The sequence below is a fragment of the Panthera pardus genome, unplaced genomic scaffold (genome assembly GCF_024362965.1).
Source record: "Panthera pardus isolate Hobbes unplaced genomic scaffold, ASM2436296v1 HiC_scaffold_17, whole genome shotgun sequence".
NCBI classification, from domain to species: Eukaryota; Metazoa; Chordata; class Mammalia; order Carnivora; family Felidae; genus Panthera; species Panthera pardus.
Window position 1 is genome coordinate 129396497 of NW_026526732.1, and position 18389 is coordinate 129414885.

An 18389-nucleotide genomic window follows, 5' to 3' on the forward strand; every position below is an offset into this window, starting at 1 on the left:
CAAGGATTTTCAAGTTCATTGCCAGCCTGGACCTTCTCACCAGAGATCCAAAACCCAATCTCTTCTCCCACAAATTGAGCCTTCTCTAATGCAGATTCTTCTTTATTGTAGTGTATTACTGATTTTATGTTGTCACTAGGAACTTATGAGGAAATAATTCTGATTGTAATAATTTAGAAAGCATAAACTCCAATACCCAAAAGCAATTATTGTTAATATGCCATTATATTTTCTTCTAATTTTCTATGGCTACATATTCCAGAATTTAGGTCATTCTGAGTATACAGTTACATCCTTCTTTTAAAAAACATACTCGGGGCACCTGAGTGGCTCCATCACTTAAGCATCTGACCCTCGGTTTTGGCTTAGGTCATGATCTCATGGTGTTATGGGTTTGAGCCCCTCATTGTGCTGTGTGCTGACAGTGCAGAGCCTGCTTGAGATTTTCTCTCTCTCTCTCTCCCTCTCTCCCTCTCTCCCTCTCTCCCTCTCTCCCTCTCTCCCTCTCTCCCTCTCTGCCTCTCTCCCTCTCTCCCTCTCTCCCTCTCTCCCTCTCTCCCTCTCTCCCTCTCTCCCTCTCTCTGTGCTCCTCCCCTACTCATGCTGTCTCTGTCTTTCGCAAGATAAATAAACTTAGAAAAAAAATTTTAAAACGTACTCTTAGTGAATGGTGTAAAGTTAAGATTCATATTCAACACCTTCCACCAAAATAAATTCCAGAAAGAGTGAAACAAAAAATTAATCCATAAAAGTTCTCAAGAATACATGGGTCAGGGGCGCCTGGGTGGCTCAGTCGGTTGAGCGTCCGACTTCATCTCAGGTCATGATCTCATAGTCTGTGGGTTCAAGCCCCGCGTCGGGCTCTGTGCTGACACCTCAGAGCCTGGAGCCTGTTTCAGATTCTGTGTCTCCCTCTCTCTGTCCCTTCCCCGCTCATGCTCTCTCAAAAATGAGTAAACGTTAAAAAAAAAAAAAAAAAGAATACATGGATCAGTGTTTTCTTGTGATTTTGCAATAGAGAAGGCTTTTTGAATATATGATAATTAACCCTGAAGCTATAACATAAAAATTGATACACTTGACTACATGAGAATTAAACATCTCTATGACAAAAACACACAAACATCTTAAAGCCAAATGACAAACCAAGAAGAACATTGCAACTCCTTACAATAGATGTCACCAATGAATCAAAAAGAAAAACCATTCAGTTAAGAAAAGGTAAAGGATATAAACAGAAATATAAATGCCTTAAACTTATGACAGTTTCATTCCTCAAAAATAGGTAGAGAATCTTAATAGACATTTTCCAAAGAAGACATATAGATGGCCAACAGACACATGAAAAGATGCTCAACATTACTAATTATCAGGGAAATGGCAAATCGAAACCACAATAAAGGACCTCCTCACACCTGTTAGAATGGCTAGTATCAAAAATAAAACAATAACAAGTGTTGGTGAGGATGTGGAGAAAGAGGGACCATCATGCACTGTTGGTGGAAATGTGAATTGGTGCAGCCACTGTGGAAAACAGTATGGAGGTCCCTCAAAAAATTAAAAATAAAACTGCTATATGATCCAGAGAATTTACTTCTGAGAATATATCTGAAAAAAATGAAGACGCTAATTCAAAAAGATATGTACCCACCTATGTTCACTGTAGAATTATAATGACCAGGGTATGGAAACAACCTAAGTGTCCATCAGTGGATGAGTGGATAAAGAAGATGTACACACACACACACACACACACACACACACACACACACACACTGGAATATTAGCTGTAAAAAAGAGTAAAATCTTACCATTTGCGGGGCACCTGGGTGGCTCATTCAGCTGAGCATCTCACTTCGGCTCAGGTCATGATCTCACAGTTTGTGAGTTCGATCCCCACATCAGGCTCTGTGTTAACAGCTCAGAGCCTGGAGCCTGCTTCAGATTCTGTGTCTCCCTCACTCTCTGCCCCTCCCCTGCTCATGCTCTGTCTCTCTCAAAAATAAATAAACATTAAAAAAATTTTTAATTTTAAAAAATCTTACCATTTGCGATAACATGGACAAATCTTGAGGAAATTATGCTAAAGGAAATATTATACAAATATCGTGTGATTTCACTTACATGTGGAACCTAAAATGACATATGAACAAACAAAACCAAAATCATAGATACAGAGAACAGAATGGTGATTGCCAAATGGGAAGTAGGCAAAACGGATGAAGAGGGTGAAGAGACACAAACTTCCAGTCATAAAGAAGTCATGGGGATGTAATGTGTGCAGCATGCTGACTACAGTCCATAATATTCTAGACCACACTTGAAAGTTGCCAAGAGAGTAGGTCCTTAAGTTCACTTTGTATGGTGACAGATGTTCATTAGACTTACTGTGGTGATCGTTTCACTGTGTATACAGATATCAAATTATGTTTTTCACCTGAAACCAATACAATGTTATGTGTTAATTATATCTCAACAAAAAAATGTAATAAAATGAGATACTGTTTTCACCAGTTAGATTAGCAAAGATCAGAAACTTCAATGACACGTTGTTTTGGCAAAGGTGTTGGGAAATAGTCATACTTCTACATTGCTGCTGGAACCTGTACGCAGAATTTGGACAATATTTTATCAAAGCTGTAAATTCACATGCTTCACCCTACAAATTCCATTTCTTGGAATTGATCCCACAGACACACACATACATGATGCTACTGTAAACAAGGATATTGATTAATTACAGCATTGTTTGTAATAGCAAAATTTCAAACAACCTGGCTAAGTGAATCCTAATTCATCCATACAGTGGAATAGGACACAACTGTTTATGACTTGAGTCAACTCCGTTTATATTGATATGAAATGCTCCCTGATACGTTTTAACTAAAGTTTTTAAGTTACACAGTATGTTGAGTACAGAGGTTTTAACGTGAATCTACTATCTCTCCAAGGCTAGTAAGAAACAGCTGTGAATTGCATCCAGAGAGAACTGGGAGGGAAACTGATCTTTTTTCTGACGTTTTTTAATACCTATGACTTTTGCACCTGTGACTTCAGGGTTGTTGTTTTTTTTTTTTAATGTTTATTTTGAGAGAGATAGAGAGTGAGCAGGGGAGGGGCTGAGAGAGAGAGAGACAGAGACAGAGAATCCCAAGCAGGCTCCGCTACTGTCAGCGAGGAGCCCAACATGGGGTTTGAATACACGAACCATGAGTTGTGACCTGAGTTATGACCTGAGCTGTTTTATAAGCTGCATAATTTTGAGGTGTCTGGGTGGCCCAGTTGGTTGAGCATCCAGCTCTTGATTTCCACTCAGGTCATGATCCCAGGGTTGTGGGATTGAGTCCCATGTCAGGCTCTGTGCTGAGCATGGAACCTGCTTAAGATTCTCTCTCTCTCTCTCTCTCTCTCTCTCTCTCTCTCTCTCTCTCTCCTGCTCTCAAATAAAAATTTTTAAAAAGTTTTAAAAGCTGCATAATTTCATAGTGTATGTACCCCTTTCTCCATTATTGAATGTTTAGGGTTGTTTTTATTTTTAATGCTTATAAATAGTTCTATAATGAACATCGTTCAATATGCATCTTTGTGCATGTTTCAGGTTATTTCTGCAGAATTGCCAAAAGAATTCCTGGATAAACAATTATGAACATTCTTACACATTATTATGCTATTTTCCCCCAGAGGAAGTGCAGTTCCTACACCTACCAGCAGGATGCAAAGGCCCTTTGTTTTTTATTTATAAAAAATAAAACTGCTGATGTGATAGAAAATCCCACCTTGTTTGAATTTGCATTTCTCTGATTATGACTGAGGTGGAACATTCATGTATCTCTGTCCATTTATCTCTCTAAATTTAGTCACTGTTTGTGCTCTCTTGTGAATTATTGTTTCTGGCCTCTTATATTTTTACTGTGGTCCTAATGTCTTTCCACTCGATTTATATGTGCTATTTATGTGCTAAGGATATTAATCTTTTGTCATATTTGTTTCTAACTGGGTTAGCTCTTTAAGGACGAGTAGGAGTTAGCCAAGAAATCAGGCTGGAGGAGGACACTCCTTGTATAGAGAAATGCCAGGCTAGGGTTGGTGGTCCATGCTGGAAATGGTGCTCGATGGAATGTGAGAGATGAGCAGGGCTCTGCTGTCCCTGCGTTTGACCCTTATCCTGAAGATTATGAAATGCCATTAGGGGATTTTTAACAGGGAAGTATATAGTAGGTTTTGTTTACAGCTGCCCCAAAGCTAAGAAGCTTTGGTCTCCAAAGTAGGTTTTCTAATAGTAACTTCACCTCCTCTCTCCACAACCCTTCTTATTGGTCACTGTCCTCCTTTTGAAAACAACTAATCTCAGTTATTTCACATATTTCTGCTTGTATCAATAGCTCTTTTCCTCATAATGTTCTCAGCTCCTTGTCTTTTCATAAGACATGCTTGGCACTTGAACTATTTGTAGGACCACCTGAAGCAGCATTGAGAGATCAGATGATCTTTTTAAGCTTTGTGATGCCAGAGACAATTTTTTTAATGCCTTTTCCAATGAATAACACCTTGGCTTATACCAAGTGCTTATCACAATTTGGGTGGAGTTTATCGACCTCTGGAGGAGGCATGGCCTGGAGTTGAAAATCACAGACTGTAGTCAACTGGGTTCAGAACCCAAGTCTGCCACTTACTGGACATGTCATCGTGGCCTAAATGTTCTGAATCTCTCTGAGCCGTGCTTTGTAAAGATTACATGAGATCATGTATATCTAGTACTTAGCATAGTGCCCTGTGCATGGTACTTGGTGCCATCAATCACAGATAATATTTTGTTCTCCCTTTGGGCCCTCAAAACAACAAATGACTGTGGAAACAGCCTTTTTGTTTGTGGTTTTGAAAACAGAAATCTGAGGATATACTTACCTATGTTCCATTCTCCTACTATAAAACTACTATAAAAACTATAAAGTTTTTTCTTTATCCTTCTTTTGTTTTTGAGAGAGAGGGACCATGTGCATGCACCAGCAAGCTAGCAGAGGGGCAGAGAGAGAGAGAGCGAGAGAGAGCCCAAGTAGGCTCCACACCCAGTGCAGACCCCAACACAGGGCTCAATCCCATGACCATGAGATCATGACCTGAGCTGAAATCAAGAGTCTGACATTCAACCAACTGAGCCCTGCCACACCCCTCTTTATCCTTTCTTAAACTATTTTTTCTCTGACCTTGGAGTTCACGGTTTTCTAAGTAAACATCTTAGCATTGTACTCTGGTTGTTAAATCTCAATGAGTCTCCTCAATTTTTCATAATCACTCCTTGCACATTTTCTTCCATTATAACTTTAATTATCTACCCAGTTCAGTTTGTTCACGCTTATTATTCATAGGTTAATACCTTTGCCCTGTTCCAAAGCTTAATTTTTTCATACGTATTTCTCATTTTTCATAATTTTTCTACTTTAGATTTGATTTTCCAGTTTGTCCTCCACCCTGGTTTCTATAATACAGCATTAATTTCTACTTCACCCATGTATATAATCATCTTCTAATATTGCAGTCTTTTGTTAGTGGTATCTTTTTGCTTTTGTTTCTCTTAAAATTGGGCACATGTGATATAACTCCTATACTATTTATCTTTTCAATTTTCTTTAAAGTCAACCTAGTGAGAAATAATTTACCTACAATAAAATGCATCTATTTTAAGTGTACAATTTCAATGTTTTGACAAATGGATGGTCTTATGAAAACAGCACCCCAATCAAGATAAGAACTATTCCATTGCCCCCCAAAACTCTCCTTAGCCCTCTGTGTTCACTTTCCAAGAATTCCAGTTTCTCTTTCATCTCATTCTAATAGATTTCCTATATAGTCTCTGACTCCAAAACCATGTTGATCTCCCCTGTAGCCCCAGCACCTCATAGAGCACTTACATAATAGGTGTTCAGTACATAATTTCTTCAGTGAACTCTCAGTGCAGATTTTGTAACCACTGCCTCTCATCTTTATGCTGCAAACCCTCTCATTCTGTTTCCTTTTCAGTTTCCTATTCTTTGTTATGTTTTCCTTATTGATTATTGGTCTTTTTCCCAAAGACCTTTAGAAGGGCAGAGAGAGAGAGAGAGAGAGAGAGAGAGAATCCCAAGCAGGCTATGCCCTGTCATCAAAGAACCTGAGATGAGGCTCGAACTCATGAACTGTGTGATCATGACCTGAGCCAAAATCAAAAGCCAGATGCATTACCAACTGAGCCACCTAGCACCCCATAAGATCTTTGTAATGTTGCCTATGATGTTTTGAGAAGTTTATTTATTCTCTAAATATTTATTGAGTACAATTTCTGAGCCAAGCACTTTAGATCCAGTGGTAAACAAAAAAAGACAAAACACCCTATTGTGCAGGGCTTATATTCTAGTAGGAACTTGGACTCCTAAGAAGGAAGCTTTTTGATCTGTCCCTCACCCTGTTATCCACCCTGAGTACTTATGACCTTCAAATGACCCTTGAGCTTTCTCTCTGTTGGTGGTAGTATCCATTTTATTGATCAACACATGTGCTATAATTATCCCAAGTCTACTGCATTAGTGTGAGAGATAAGAGCCTGAACTAAGATGAGGTCTGAGGGTTTGGAGAAGTGGAAGGTGATTCAGAAGAGATGTAAAAGGTGTGTTTGCTTGAATATAAGGAATTAAGGAAAAGGAGGGAATTTAGGATGAATCTCCAAATATCTGGCTGAGGTAGTTAGCTATATAAAGATGCACCTACCTACAAAGGAAATACTGGCCACTGGGGTCAGGAAAGAAAGAGGGAGGTGACTTCAGTATTGAAAGTGCTCAGTGGAAAAAGCTGTAGTGGGTATAGTGGGTATCTTTTGATGGCAAATCCAAAGGCAATTGGTTTATATGGATTTGGGACTCAGAAAGGAGGCATGGGTGAGCAAAAGACCTGGTAGCCAATGGTATGAATGTGATCATGAGACCTTAGGCAACACATTCAATTATTGGAGGAGATTTTATCATAATAAAAGAGGTCCAGGGCCACCTGTGTGGCTCATTTGATTAAGCATCTCTTGATTTTGGCTCAGGTCATGATCTCAGGGTCATGAGATTGAGACCCACATTGGGCTCCGCGCTGAGCATGGAGCCTGCTTGGGATTCTGTCTCTCTCCCTTTTCTCCCTCCTCTCCCTCTTCCCCTCTCCCCCCACCCTCACTGCCCCTCTGTCTCTCAAATAAACATTTAAAAATAAATAAATAGCATTTTAAAAAAGAAAAAGAAAAGAGGTCCAATACATGCCCTAGAGAATGTAACATAGAAGAGGCAGCCAAATAAGATGAGCTCACAAAGGAGCCTCAGAAGAAATAACTAGTAGATCTAGAGAGCAAGACAAGAAACCAGCCAGCTGTGGAACTTTCCATCAGTAAAGCAAATGTAGATAACTCAGTAAAAGATTGCAAACGCTGTCATCTATCTCATTATAAAAATCATCGACTTTAAACGATTTTATTTTTGTTAAAAATTATGATCATTTTGTAAGTCACCTAAAACTGGAGGCCTATGTGTACACTGAGTGCCATTTAGATATTAAGTCCTGATGAATCTTGAGACTTGATATCAAGAAGTCAGCAGATAACAGTGTCATGGAGGCATACAACATGCCTCTGTTAGGTAGCTTAACACCAGGTACCTTAACATAGGTACCTAATGTTAACATTAGGTAACATGGCCTCAAAACTGTGTCGGGGTGAACCAATGACCCGTAAGCAGCAGTAGGATCCAAGAACACACTGGCACTTTCCTCTCAGTCCCATGGAATCTGGAGGCATGGCAAAATTTAAGCAGCTTTCTCCTAATGGCTGTAAAGGAAGATCTTCAGGGGCAAGGCACATTTGAGTTAAGGCCAGTTGATGGAGGACATGTCCCTCCAAGCAGTTGAAGGAGTTTGCCCCAGAGAGGCTACAAGAAGGGTCAGGTTGTTTTGTTACTGGGATACTTGACTTGGGGTTGGGGAAAGAAGGAAAAAGCAGCTGATGGTTTTACAGGATGGATAAGCAGAGAAACAAGCATGGGGGGCTTGGCGGGGGTGGGTTATGAAGGATGGTGCAAATGAGGGATATTCTATCAGCTTATTTCCCAATCACACATTTTGGATGCTACAACCAGTGTGAGCCTCCAGGTGCCATGATTATTATGGCCTGCATTTAGCTGACAGTGGTTCTGGAAGGGGAGAAAGTAAACCAAAACCTTGGGAACTACATACAGAACTTTCATTACTGCCGGCTGTTTATTTTGTGACTGGGAAATTACAATGCATGGAAGACCCTCACAAAGGAGTTTGATCCTTGCGATGGAGAGCTTGAAGGGCTGCTGGGAAACCAAAGAGCAAAGGCTGGGGTAGAAAAGGAAAGCCAAATGGAAATCTCCTTCACAAAGAAGCCCTAAGGAACTCTGCCAAGCTTCAGGAGGGTAGAGATAGAGTGGTGACTATATGAGCAGCAAAGCCTTACTGTTTCCGCGGATGTGGTCTGCCTTCTCGTGGTTGATAGCTCTTGCTGTTCTGTTGCCTTTTATGTGTTAATTTTTCATGCCTTATTTCAAACAGCATCTGACTCCCATTAGGATGATCCTAAGGCAAGGGATTGTGTAGCAGCTGGCTGCCATTTTCACAGCAGCGTCTGCACATCTTTCTTTGAAATGTTCTTGCTCAGTGATGTGATTGAGAGGCCAATAGCCAGAACGTGTTCAAGGATAAATGGTTTACCTTAATAGTGGTAGAAAAAAATGCAAAGGATAAAAACCAGGCAGGGACAGAAATGAAATAATTGATGGTTGGTTAGCCCTCTCCTATGAAATTTGAAGATTCAGGCAGATTTGTGATCACCTTCAAAAAGTTGTGATCATTGGAAATAATTCATAAAACTGAAAAATTGCTCATGAAGTAATAGTCATGTTACTTGCATGGTTCCAAGCCTGTGCAATGTCTTCTGTTAGGGCAGAGGAAGACAGTGGAGGAAGAGGAAGAACAGGAAAGAAGAGGGAACCATGTATATGTTAAAGGTGCATTCAGATTTTGAACAACTTTTGATTGCTTTAGACACATTTAATTCAAACTCTAGAACTTTATTCCATTAAGTGTGGACTCTGGGGATTTGGGGAGACAACAAGAATGCACAGCAGAATATGTAGAAGACCAGATCATGAGCCCAATTGATACAATTGTAGAGTGCCATAAGTTATTTCCTGATTTCTTTAAACTTAAGAAGAACTTCAGACTTTCCATTCCAAGCCATACTCCTTTTTTGCTAGCTATTCTGGGCTAGTCACTAGCTTTTAGAAAAATGAATTTAGTAATGACTACTCTTGCCCATTACATTTTTTCCAAAAAGCCCATGAAGCATCCTGAGTGAAGAATTAAAACAATGGATGACTCCCTGGGGTAAATTCCTGTTCTAAAACCAGTTCTACATATAGAACAGAATATTAGAATTAAATTGTGGTGTCCACTCGGGTCCCATCACCACAACAAGGAAACTGTTTTGAAGAGTGTATGGGTGTGAGGATGATCAGTGATGTTGTGTTGTGTTAATAACCATCATGCTGTGCAAGACAGTGCGCGAGAAATTGCTTTTAGCTTACCTCCGTACTATCTAAAATTTTGTTAGATTAGCAGCTACACAGGAGGAGAATATCTAACATAGTCTATTAGTAAAAATCCTTTCCTGTGCCTTTGCAAGTGAAGGAGCCCTTCATTACGTAGTGTCTGCTAGTTCAGGGATTCCATTTCCATTGTTGCCCCATGATGGATCCTGAGCACCCAGGAGGGCCTCTGCAAATATTCCAGCTGGTCTGCAAAGGGCTCAGATGAAAGTCTCCCCAGTGGCTTACCTCCTAAAAATGTAAGTTCCTAAACTGTCTGCTTTTTGCCTTTATAATTCTTTTTTTTTTTTTTAAGTTTATTTATTTTGAGGGGAGGAAGGGCAGAGACAGAGGGAGAGAGAGAATACCTAGCATGCTCTGCACTGTCAGCTCAAAGCCCAACGCAGGGCTTGATCCTAGGATCATGACCTGAGCCAAAATCAAGAGTCAGATGCTCAATCAACTGAGCCATCCAGGTGCCCCTTGCCTTTACGATTCTTAACGTTACAAGATTTCATTTTACTTTTGTTTTTAAAACCCGATATTTGCATTCTTAATTTAAAATGTCTTTTTATTTTAGAAAAGTTGATCTAAAACCATATTAGTCTTCTCTAAAACAAGTTTTCCCAGTAAATTATATCCATCTCCCAAAGCACTAAGAAATATGTCCCTTCTCTCATTTCTTTGCCTCTATGTGCAGATGTTACTAATAGTTTCACATAGATTCTTCAGCTGGTGTTTAAAGTTAAAAGCAAAGCCATCTGATACCATTAAAAGGCTAGAGAAAATGGTATCTGATGTGCCTGACTTGGACTCTTTCTCCTTAGTCTCTTGTCTTCAGGCTGTTGTAGATGAGACAGACGTGGGTTAAGGCCGTTACTATCTGCATGTGGGGTACATCAGGTTAAGGACTCTTGATTATCCAGACCATTCTGCCTTTTGTACACACACCTTGGTATGACTCTGAGGATGCAGGATGAAAGTGAGCTTGTGACGTGAGGAGAGCAGAAGACTAATGCATTAAGGTATTAAGAAGAATTTTCAGGGTGCCTGGGTGGCTCAGTCAGTTAACCATCCAACTCTTCATTTCAGCTCAGGTCATGATCCCAAGGTCGTAGGATCGATCCCCCACACCAGTCTCCATCGTGACACTGGGGAGCCCACTTGGGATTTTCTCTCTCTCTCTCTCTCCCCCTCTCTCTCTGTCCCTCCCCCTGCGCTAAATAAATAAGTAAATAAATAAACTTTTAAAAAAAAGAAGAGCTTTCAGTTTTTGGGTCTTCCTATGTACCCATCTCTGTGCCAAATTCCAGACATAAATTATTTAAGCTGAATCCTCCCAGCAGCCCTGAGAAATAGGTGGTACTATGCCCATTTGACAGATGAGGAAACACAAGCTTACGTTAAGCTTGTGTGATTTGAATGCCGTGCTTTTGAACTGCCGTCCTGTGCTGCATGTAATTTATATTGAAGGGGAGAGGGTGTTTGTGTGTGCATGTATATGCATATCTATGCACTTTAAAGATGGAGGAAAGCATTTTGGTGTCCTCTCCACCCTCAACTGTGGTAGGGTCCCAATGTGGATCCTTATATGTTATGTTCCATGAAAGGAACAAACCGCTAAAACAGGGGGACAAGATTAGAAAGCTGACCCAACCAAGTTAAGCATAGGTCATAACTGTCTCGGTGCATGAATGTGTAGTGCATCATTTCACCTCTTTTAATTCTTGCTTTGTCTCTGTGCATTAAAGTTTCAATTATCCACGTTAACGGAGAGAATGCAGACATGAATAACTAAAGACCCGGTAATCTAAGGAGCAGTTCCGTAGCAGTTTGCCATTTATATGTGATTTGTGTGCGCTAGATTTATTTCCCTAATCTGTTTGCTTAGTCATCCCAGAATAGTAATAGATGGGTCTGTCCCAAGAGCAAAGATCTAAGTGGATTATCCACAGGGGAATACAGACAGTTAATTCATCAGGAAGAGCTTTTGATTTCATTTGAAAGCATAGCTTCAGACCGCTGACACCTTTTCTTTTTTTTTCCCCCTGAATTCATTTAGAACTTATGCTGTCAGGAGGATAAGAGATGCCTTCAGAGAAAATAAGAATGTAAAGGATCCTGTAGAAATTCAAACCTTAGTGAATAAAGCCAAAAGAGACCTTGAGATAATTCGTCGACAGGTAAGATGGTTCAATGATGTCCTGTCTTTCATTAAGCGCTGTAAGCTTTGACATCTCCTTCCTAATTGGACATCACTGCTTTCGGTGTTTATGATTTATACCACAGGGCCATGAAACTCTGTTCTTTTTACTCATATAGACACAGAAAGATGACCTATCACATTACTGAACTCAAGAAGAACCTAAAGGAAAATATCAGCTTTCCAGAATTTCCAGGGGACGCATCCTTCTGGGAAGCTGCGTTCTCATAGTTCACTCAAGGTTGATCCTTTAAATATGGGAAACGTTTTAAAAATTTTGTCTCTTTGTAAGATATATTTACACACTTATGCGTTGACATATGTCAAAGAACATAAATATATTCTGCTTTTCCTTGTATTTTAAAATCGTAATTCAAGGTGATGTTGCCCTTTTCTTGAAGACACCATCCTGGTGAGTCGTTGCCACATGGAAGGTGTATCTGCAGGTGCAAATGGTGTAAAGCACAGCTGCTTAGCTAGTGAGCCCATAACAGACCCTGGAAGGTGTTTTTGTCTTCATCGTGTAGAGGTGCCAGGGATCACGCTGATTTGTGCTTGCTTTTCTCCTTCTCATGAGGTGGAGTGGGGCTTCTGTAGCAGCATGGTCTCCTGGGTAGTGTCATTTGTCCCTCTTTCTGCAAAATTAATTAAAGAGCCAAAGGCCAAGCAGCCTATCAGTTGGTTTTCTCACTCTCTAAAAAAATCATCCTTTTCACTACTTTTCTTTGATTTAACAATAATCACACCATAAGTTCCATTTCTGCTTCTGTTCATCTGTCTTACTTGCAGTAAATTTGTTTATAAAGTATGGAAGGGAAACCCCTTATCATTTCCCTAGGTTCTGCCTAGTGTTATGGAAAGGGCTTGTTTTGTTTTATTTTGTTTTGTTTATTTAAATCCAAGTTAGTTAACATGTAGTGTAATAATGATTTCAGAAGTAGAATTCAGTGATCTGTCACTAACATGTAACACCCAGTGCTCATCCCAACAAGTGCCCTCCTTCATGCCCATTGCCGATTTAGCCCATCCCCCACTCAGCACCCCACCAGCAACCCTCTGTTTTCTGTATTTAAGAGTCTCTGGTGGTTTGTCTCCCCCTCTCTTTTTATCTTACTTTTCCTTCCCCTCCCCCATGTTCATCTGTTTTGTTTCTTAAATTCCACATATGAGTGAAATGATATTTGTCTTTCTCTGACTAATTTTGCTTAGCATAATACCCTCCAGTTCCATCCACATTGTTGGAAATGGCAAGATTTCATTCTATTTCATTGCCGAGTAATAGTCCAGTGTGTGTGTGTGTGTGTGTGTGTGTGTGTGTGTGTGTACCACATTTTCTTTATCCATTCATCAGTCGATGGAGATTTGGGCTCTTTCCATAATGGTAGCTGTTGTCAGTAGTGTTGCTATAAACACTGGGGTGCATGTGCCCCTTCAAATCAGTATTTTTGTATCCTTTGGATAAATACCTAGTAGTGCAATTGCTGGGTTATAGGATAGTCCTGTTTTTAATTTTTTGAGGAACCTCTATTCTGTTGGAAAGGACTTGTTTAGCATCATCAGGAAATACCAGCTTGGCTGACAGCATGTCATATCACAATATATGACATACATATACACATCCCTAACCCTTCTTCATGCTTGACTCTAAACAGAATTCAAAAAAGAAAAAAAAGAAGAAGCTATAGTATGCACTGTAGTTTTCTTTTTATGTCACATTTGAAAGTCTTGCAATCTGATGAAACAGTCCCTTCTAGAATAACCTTTCAGATTCTGATAACCCTTCATGAGTTCTACAGTTATCTAGCAACAGAATAACTTGGGCACATCTGGACAAGCCTAGGAAATGATCTTTAAGGAAGGGCATGAAAAGATAATAGGAGTCAGAAAAAGAAACTGATCTACACATTTGCATGCACTCTGATAGTGACAGGTAAAAGAGTTGTCATTTTGAAAACTCTAGGACAATGGCATTTCCTAGACATCAGTGGCTGAATTTTATGGGATCCTTTAGCACTGGAACTTGGAAAAGCAAGCAGCCTGAGTCCTTATTTCACATAAACTCAGAGAGATTCAATTCTTTGGCACTTTCTTATGTGGAAGTTGGCAAGCGTCTCCCAAACAGGCTGGCTTCATCTTTCTGTGTAAAGTTGCACAGAGTAGAAACTGCTTAGAAAAGGTGCCTGTAAGTACTCTGTGCCACTATTTCTTCTGTTATGTAATTGTCTGTGTCTTCTCCTGTTTTGAAATGCTAAAACCACCTTTCAAGAACAAAAAGACTAGACTAGCTCTTATCACACATCCCCAGTAAATCCATGCTCAAAACAGACTCCAACTCTGCAGTCATGGGACATGTGCTGGGGCCAGGGCGCCCTCCCTAGGACAGCCTGGCAAGTGCACCTTCCTTGACCTTGGAGGAGTTGTGCTGCCTAAAATTATGTTATCCCTGAAGACTCTGCTCATGCTCAGAATGGTTCTGACAAATGAAAGCATTCCTATTCCATTAGAGAACTCATTAGCCATTTATAAGTCAACAACGTTTCTGTTCACTTCCCTGTCTTGTCAAGAGTATTCCTGAATCCAGGAATTTACCATGGTTAGCTTATGAGATGTTAATGTTACTGACTCCTCTAGCTACCTTGCTGAAAGCTGATATGAGTTGACCTTGGCCTAAAGGCCCAAAATAAAGCAGTGTCTGTATTTTCTTCACACCAGCTGCTATAATAGCCGTCTAGCTTGCCTCCCTGATTTCCCTCGCCTGAATGATCTATTCTCCACACACTGCCAGAGTGATCTTTTTTTAAAAGGAAAATTAGAGCAGGTTGTACCCCTGCTCAAAACCCTCCAGAGGCTTCATAGCACCATGGCAATAAAATCTGAAGTGCTTAAGAAGTCCTCACAGCCCTCCATTGCCTACGTCTCCCTCACACTATTTCAGATTCCATCTTGATGTCCCCAAAACACCCCCGGCTTGTTCCCGTTGCAGAGGCTTTGTACCTTCTGCCTGGAATACTCTCTCCCCAGACCTTCCCACTGCTCGATTCCCCTTTTCACTCAGATTTTTACTCCAATTTCACCTTCTCACAGAAGCCTGTCCTGACCACACTGTCTAAAATAACCTTCCTTCTGTCATTCTGTCCCTTATCCTGCTTTCATTTTCCTTATGGCATCTATCAGTCCTGAAAATAACATTCCTTATTGCCTTGTCTGTTTCCTCCTCTTCTGTGAGGGTAGGGATCTCCCCTGTCATGGTCACCAATGCCTAATTGCAAGAACACAGGCTCTGGGTCCAGCCTGCCTGTGTTCAAGTCCTGACTCAGGCTACTAACTATGTGATCTTGAACCACATATTTAACCTCTTGGTGCCTAATGTAAAATTCAGATAAGAACAGGCTCAACTTCATGGGTATGGTGAGCATCAAATAATATATGTGAAGCCCTTGGGAACATACTGGCACATAGTATATACTTGATATTGTACTATTGTTATCGGGAGTATCTAGTAAAGCTCTTAATAATCCTCTGTGGAGGGTGCCTGGGTGGCTCAGTCAGTTAAGCATCCAACTCTTGATTTCAACTCAGGTCATGGTTTCACGGTTCATGGGCTCGAGCCCGGCACTGTCAGTGCAGAGCCTGCTTGGGATCCTCTCTCTCTCTGTCTCTCTCTCTGTCTCTCTCTCTCTCTCTCTCTGTCTTTGTCTCTCTCTCTCTCTCTCTCTCTCCCCTTCCCCTGTTCGTATACTCTCTCAAAATAAATAAATAAACTTTAAAAAAATAAAATAAAAAAATAATCCTATGTGGACTAAAGGAATATGTGAAGAGTTTGGCCCCTGGGATCACACATCTCAGCCAAGGGGTCTATGCCACAAAAATCATGGTGTCTTGCTGGCTACCCAGAACCTTCCTTCAAAGAGAATGAACCATAAAGGGGAGGTGGAAACCTAATGAGGCCCTTAACCTCCAATCTAATGAGACATAACTGATACGAGCAGTAATATGCTTCTATCAGGTCCCTCTTCCATTTGCATCCTTGGACCCAAAGACCATCCACCAGGATGCATATCCATCTAAGCATCATTTTTCCATGGATAAGAAAGCCCCTGGCCACCTTCCCAGCTGCTACATACACACATCCTTAAAGGCAGTGCTCAAAGCGGAACCCTCCATCCAACTTCTCTCCTCTCTCAACACTGTTTACCTCTTCCTGCTTTCCAGTCAGTCTTTACAGTGGATCTTGCTTTCTGCCAATGCTTCTTCATTCCCTCCAGTCAGCTGTGATGCTAACAATACAGCTGTACTCATGATACGATTGTGAAGTTTTAAAGAAGTCTCTGAGCAAAGATTTTCTTCTGGCTTTTTTGGGTAGAGAACCAAGGTGCAGGCTGGATGCCTTAGAGCTTAGAGCAGACTCAGAAGTTGAAGGACATGAACTCCTAAGTCAGTAAAAACTAAAGGATAAAGATTAAGTCATTCCCCAGTTTTGTTCCCCAGATACTTAAGGACATCAACCCAGCTTAGCATCTCCTCAGAGGTCTTTCTTCTTTCGTATCCTTAACGCTCAGAGATCCCGTCTCATTGTGGCAACCCTGGAGGGTGCTAGTTGGCATCAGTATTTCTCATTAGTCCTGCACACCACTCCTGAGGATTACTCTCATTTCAAGAAGTGGCATGGCAGATTGTTTTTCCTCCATTATGACCAAGTCAGACTCCTTTTGCTCCCTCTCCATAATTATGGCCCACTGAATAGAAACCTGACGTACACTTGTTCTTTCTTTGACATTCTTGGACCAACTGTCCCCTGAAAATTATAATCTAGTCTATCAGTCCCCAATCTCTTTCCAGAGACAAGCATCATCTCATACCCCATAACTAGTAGAGGCATCCTTTTACCTTTCTTAAATTCCCATTATTTCCATATAAAATGGTCCTATAAAGACAGATTGATCCTGGCAGCTTGTATGAGTATTTCCTCTCTGCTGAAAGCAGGTTCTGGACTAGCCCCCACTAACCCTAGCTTCCCTGTCTGCTTCCCAAACAGGATCAAAAAGTTGGAGAGGCCTTCTGTGTATGTGCCAGATGGTGCCAAAAAGGATGCCCAAAAGATGGACTATATATGTGTAGGGTTGGGCAAAAAGGTCTCACACAATCTGGACAGCAAAGAAGTACATAAGGACTTTCTACCTCAGAGGTTACAAAAGGCCCCTTAGATGTTGCATATCAGAAATAAGAACAAGAAGGTCATCTTGGTTCTTTTTTTCCATTTTGCTGTTCTGACGGTATTCCTTTTGATAAGGCACTGATTAGAATTAGCCCTCAGTTAATCATTCCCACTCATTATAGTTTGTCATGCCCCTTTGGATTTTGAACAACCAGAGCCTTATTTTGTATCACTGCTTCCATGCTCTACACCTTTGCTACTTGAGGTCACCCCTCTCCAGACCCGCAGCATTGCTACCACCAAGGGGCCCTCTTCCCCTGTGTAGTTCATAGAGATTTGTGGTCGTCATAGTGAAAGTATTTTCCAAACATTCTGAAATAGAGTTATCGCCTTTGTTATATACCCAGCTAAATAGCCACATGTCTGTGAGAGGAGACATGGAAGAAACAGCCGAGGGTGGGAAACTATAACTACAGCAAGGAGGCCAGACCAATCTTTGTATATGTTGACAAAATTTCCTTGGATATGCAAATTAAGGTTGTGACTTTAGGAATTCTTAGCTACAGCCTAAATGTGTAGCAACTTTTTCTTGAAACCTGGTGAAGTGCAGAGTTTGGGTTTGTTTCCAGCTACGCGACATTCTCACTGTTCATCAGAGTGCATCCCATGATGCATACCATGAAGACCAGGCTCTATGTTCTTGGGTAGCAACACACCTACATAACAGAAAGGGTGTGTGTGTGTGTGTGTGTGTGTTTGTGTGCATGCGTTTGTGATTGACTCTTTTCTTACACAGTTAACCAAGTAAAACCACAATCTCTAGGAAAGGAACAACTATTCCCTGTTGAGAGGTTCCCAACCACCACCTTAACTAGGCTAGCAGATTTAGCACTAAATTTACATCCAAATGTTTGCTTCCCCTACCAGGGATGGTTGTACATGCGCTGATAAGGAATGCATCCCAGAAAAGGAGGTTCGAGTGTAACTTCAGCATTTCAATGAAGTATTTGTTGCTGTGGTAGGTAATTTTACGTGCTGGGTGACAACAAGGTTCTGGAGTCATACCAGCCTTGCCAGCAGCTTTTCAGTGACAACAATTTTTTTTTCTAATACTTTCCTGAAGGAAGGATTTTTTTTTTTTTTTTTTTTTCATTTTAGAGAGAGCTTAAGCAGGAGAGAGGGGTGGAGGGAGAGAAAGAGAGAGATAGAAAGAATCCATGCTGAGTGTGGAGCTCTCCCTCTCCCGGTGCAGGGCTCAATCCCATGACCCCAAGATCATGCATGACCTGAGCTAAAATCGAGTTCTATGTTCATCCAACTGAGCCACCCAAACGCCCCAGTGATAACAATTTTATACCACATTAGTCATTCTTAAGCCAGTGACGGCTTTGCAGGAGGGGCTTGGTTTGCTTTGGTTTGG

The 18389-nt window shown here is 40.8% G+C and overlaps 1 protein-coding gene across 5 annotated transcripts in view; it reads left to right on the forward strand.

Moving 5' to 3' along the window:
• The window catches only part of LYRM4 (LYR motif containing 4), a 169196-nt gene that overhangs the window by 32919 nt on the left and 117888 nt on the right, over positions 1-18389 (forward strand). For 4 of the 5 annotated variants that reach the window (XR_008423059.1, XR_008423060.1, XM_053904935.1 and 1 more), the window contains exon 2: positions 11674-11794. Coding sequence is in view for 3 of the 5 variants with exons in the window: in XM_053904935.1 (XP_053760910.1) it covers positions 11674-11794 (121 nt within the window). In the remaining 2 variants the exon portion in view is untranslated. Of the gene's footprint in view, positions 1-9714; positions 9872-11673; positions 11795-18389 lie in introns of all 5 variants that reach the window. The other variant, XM_053904936.1, reaches the window with a different exon arrangement.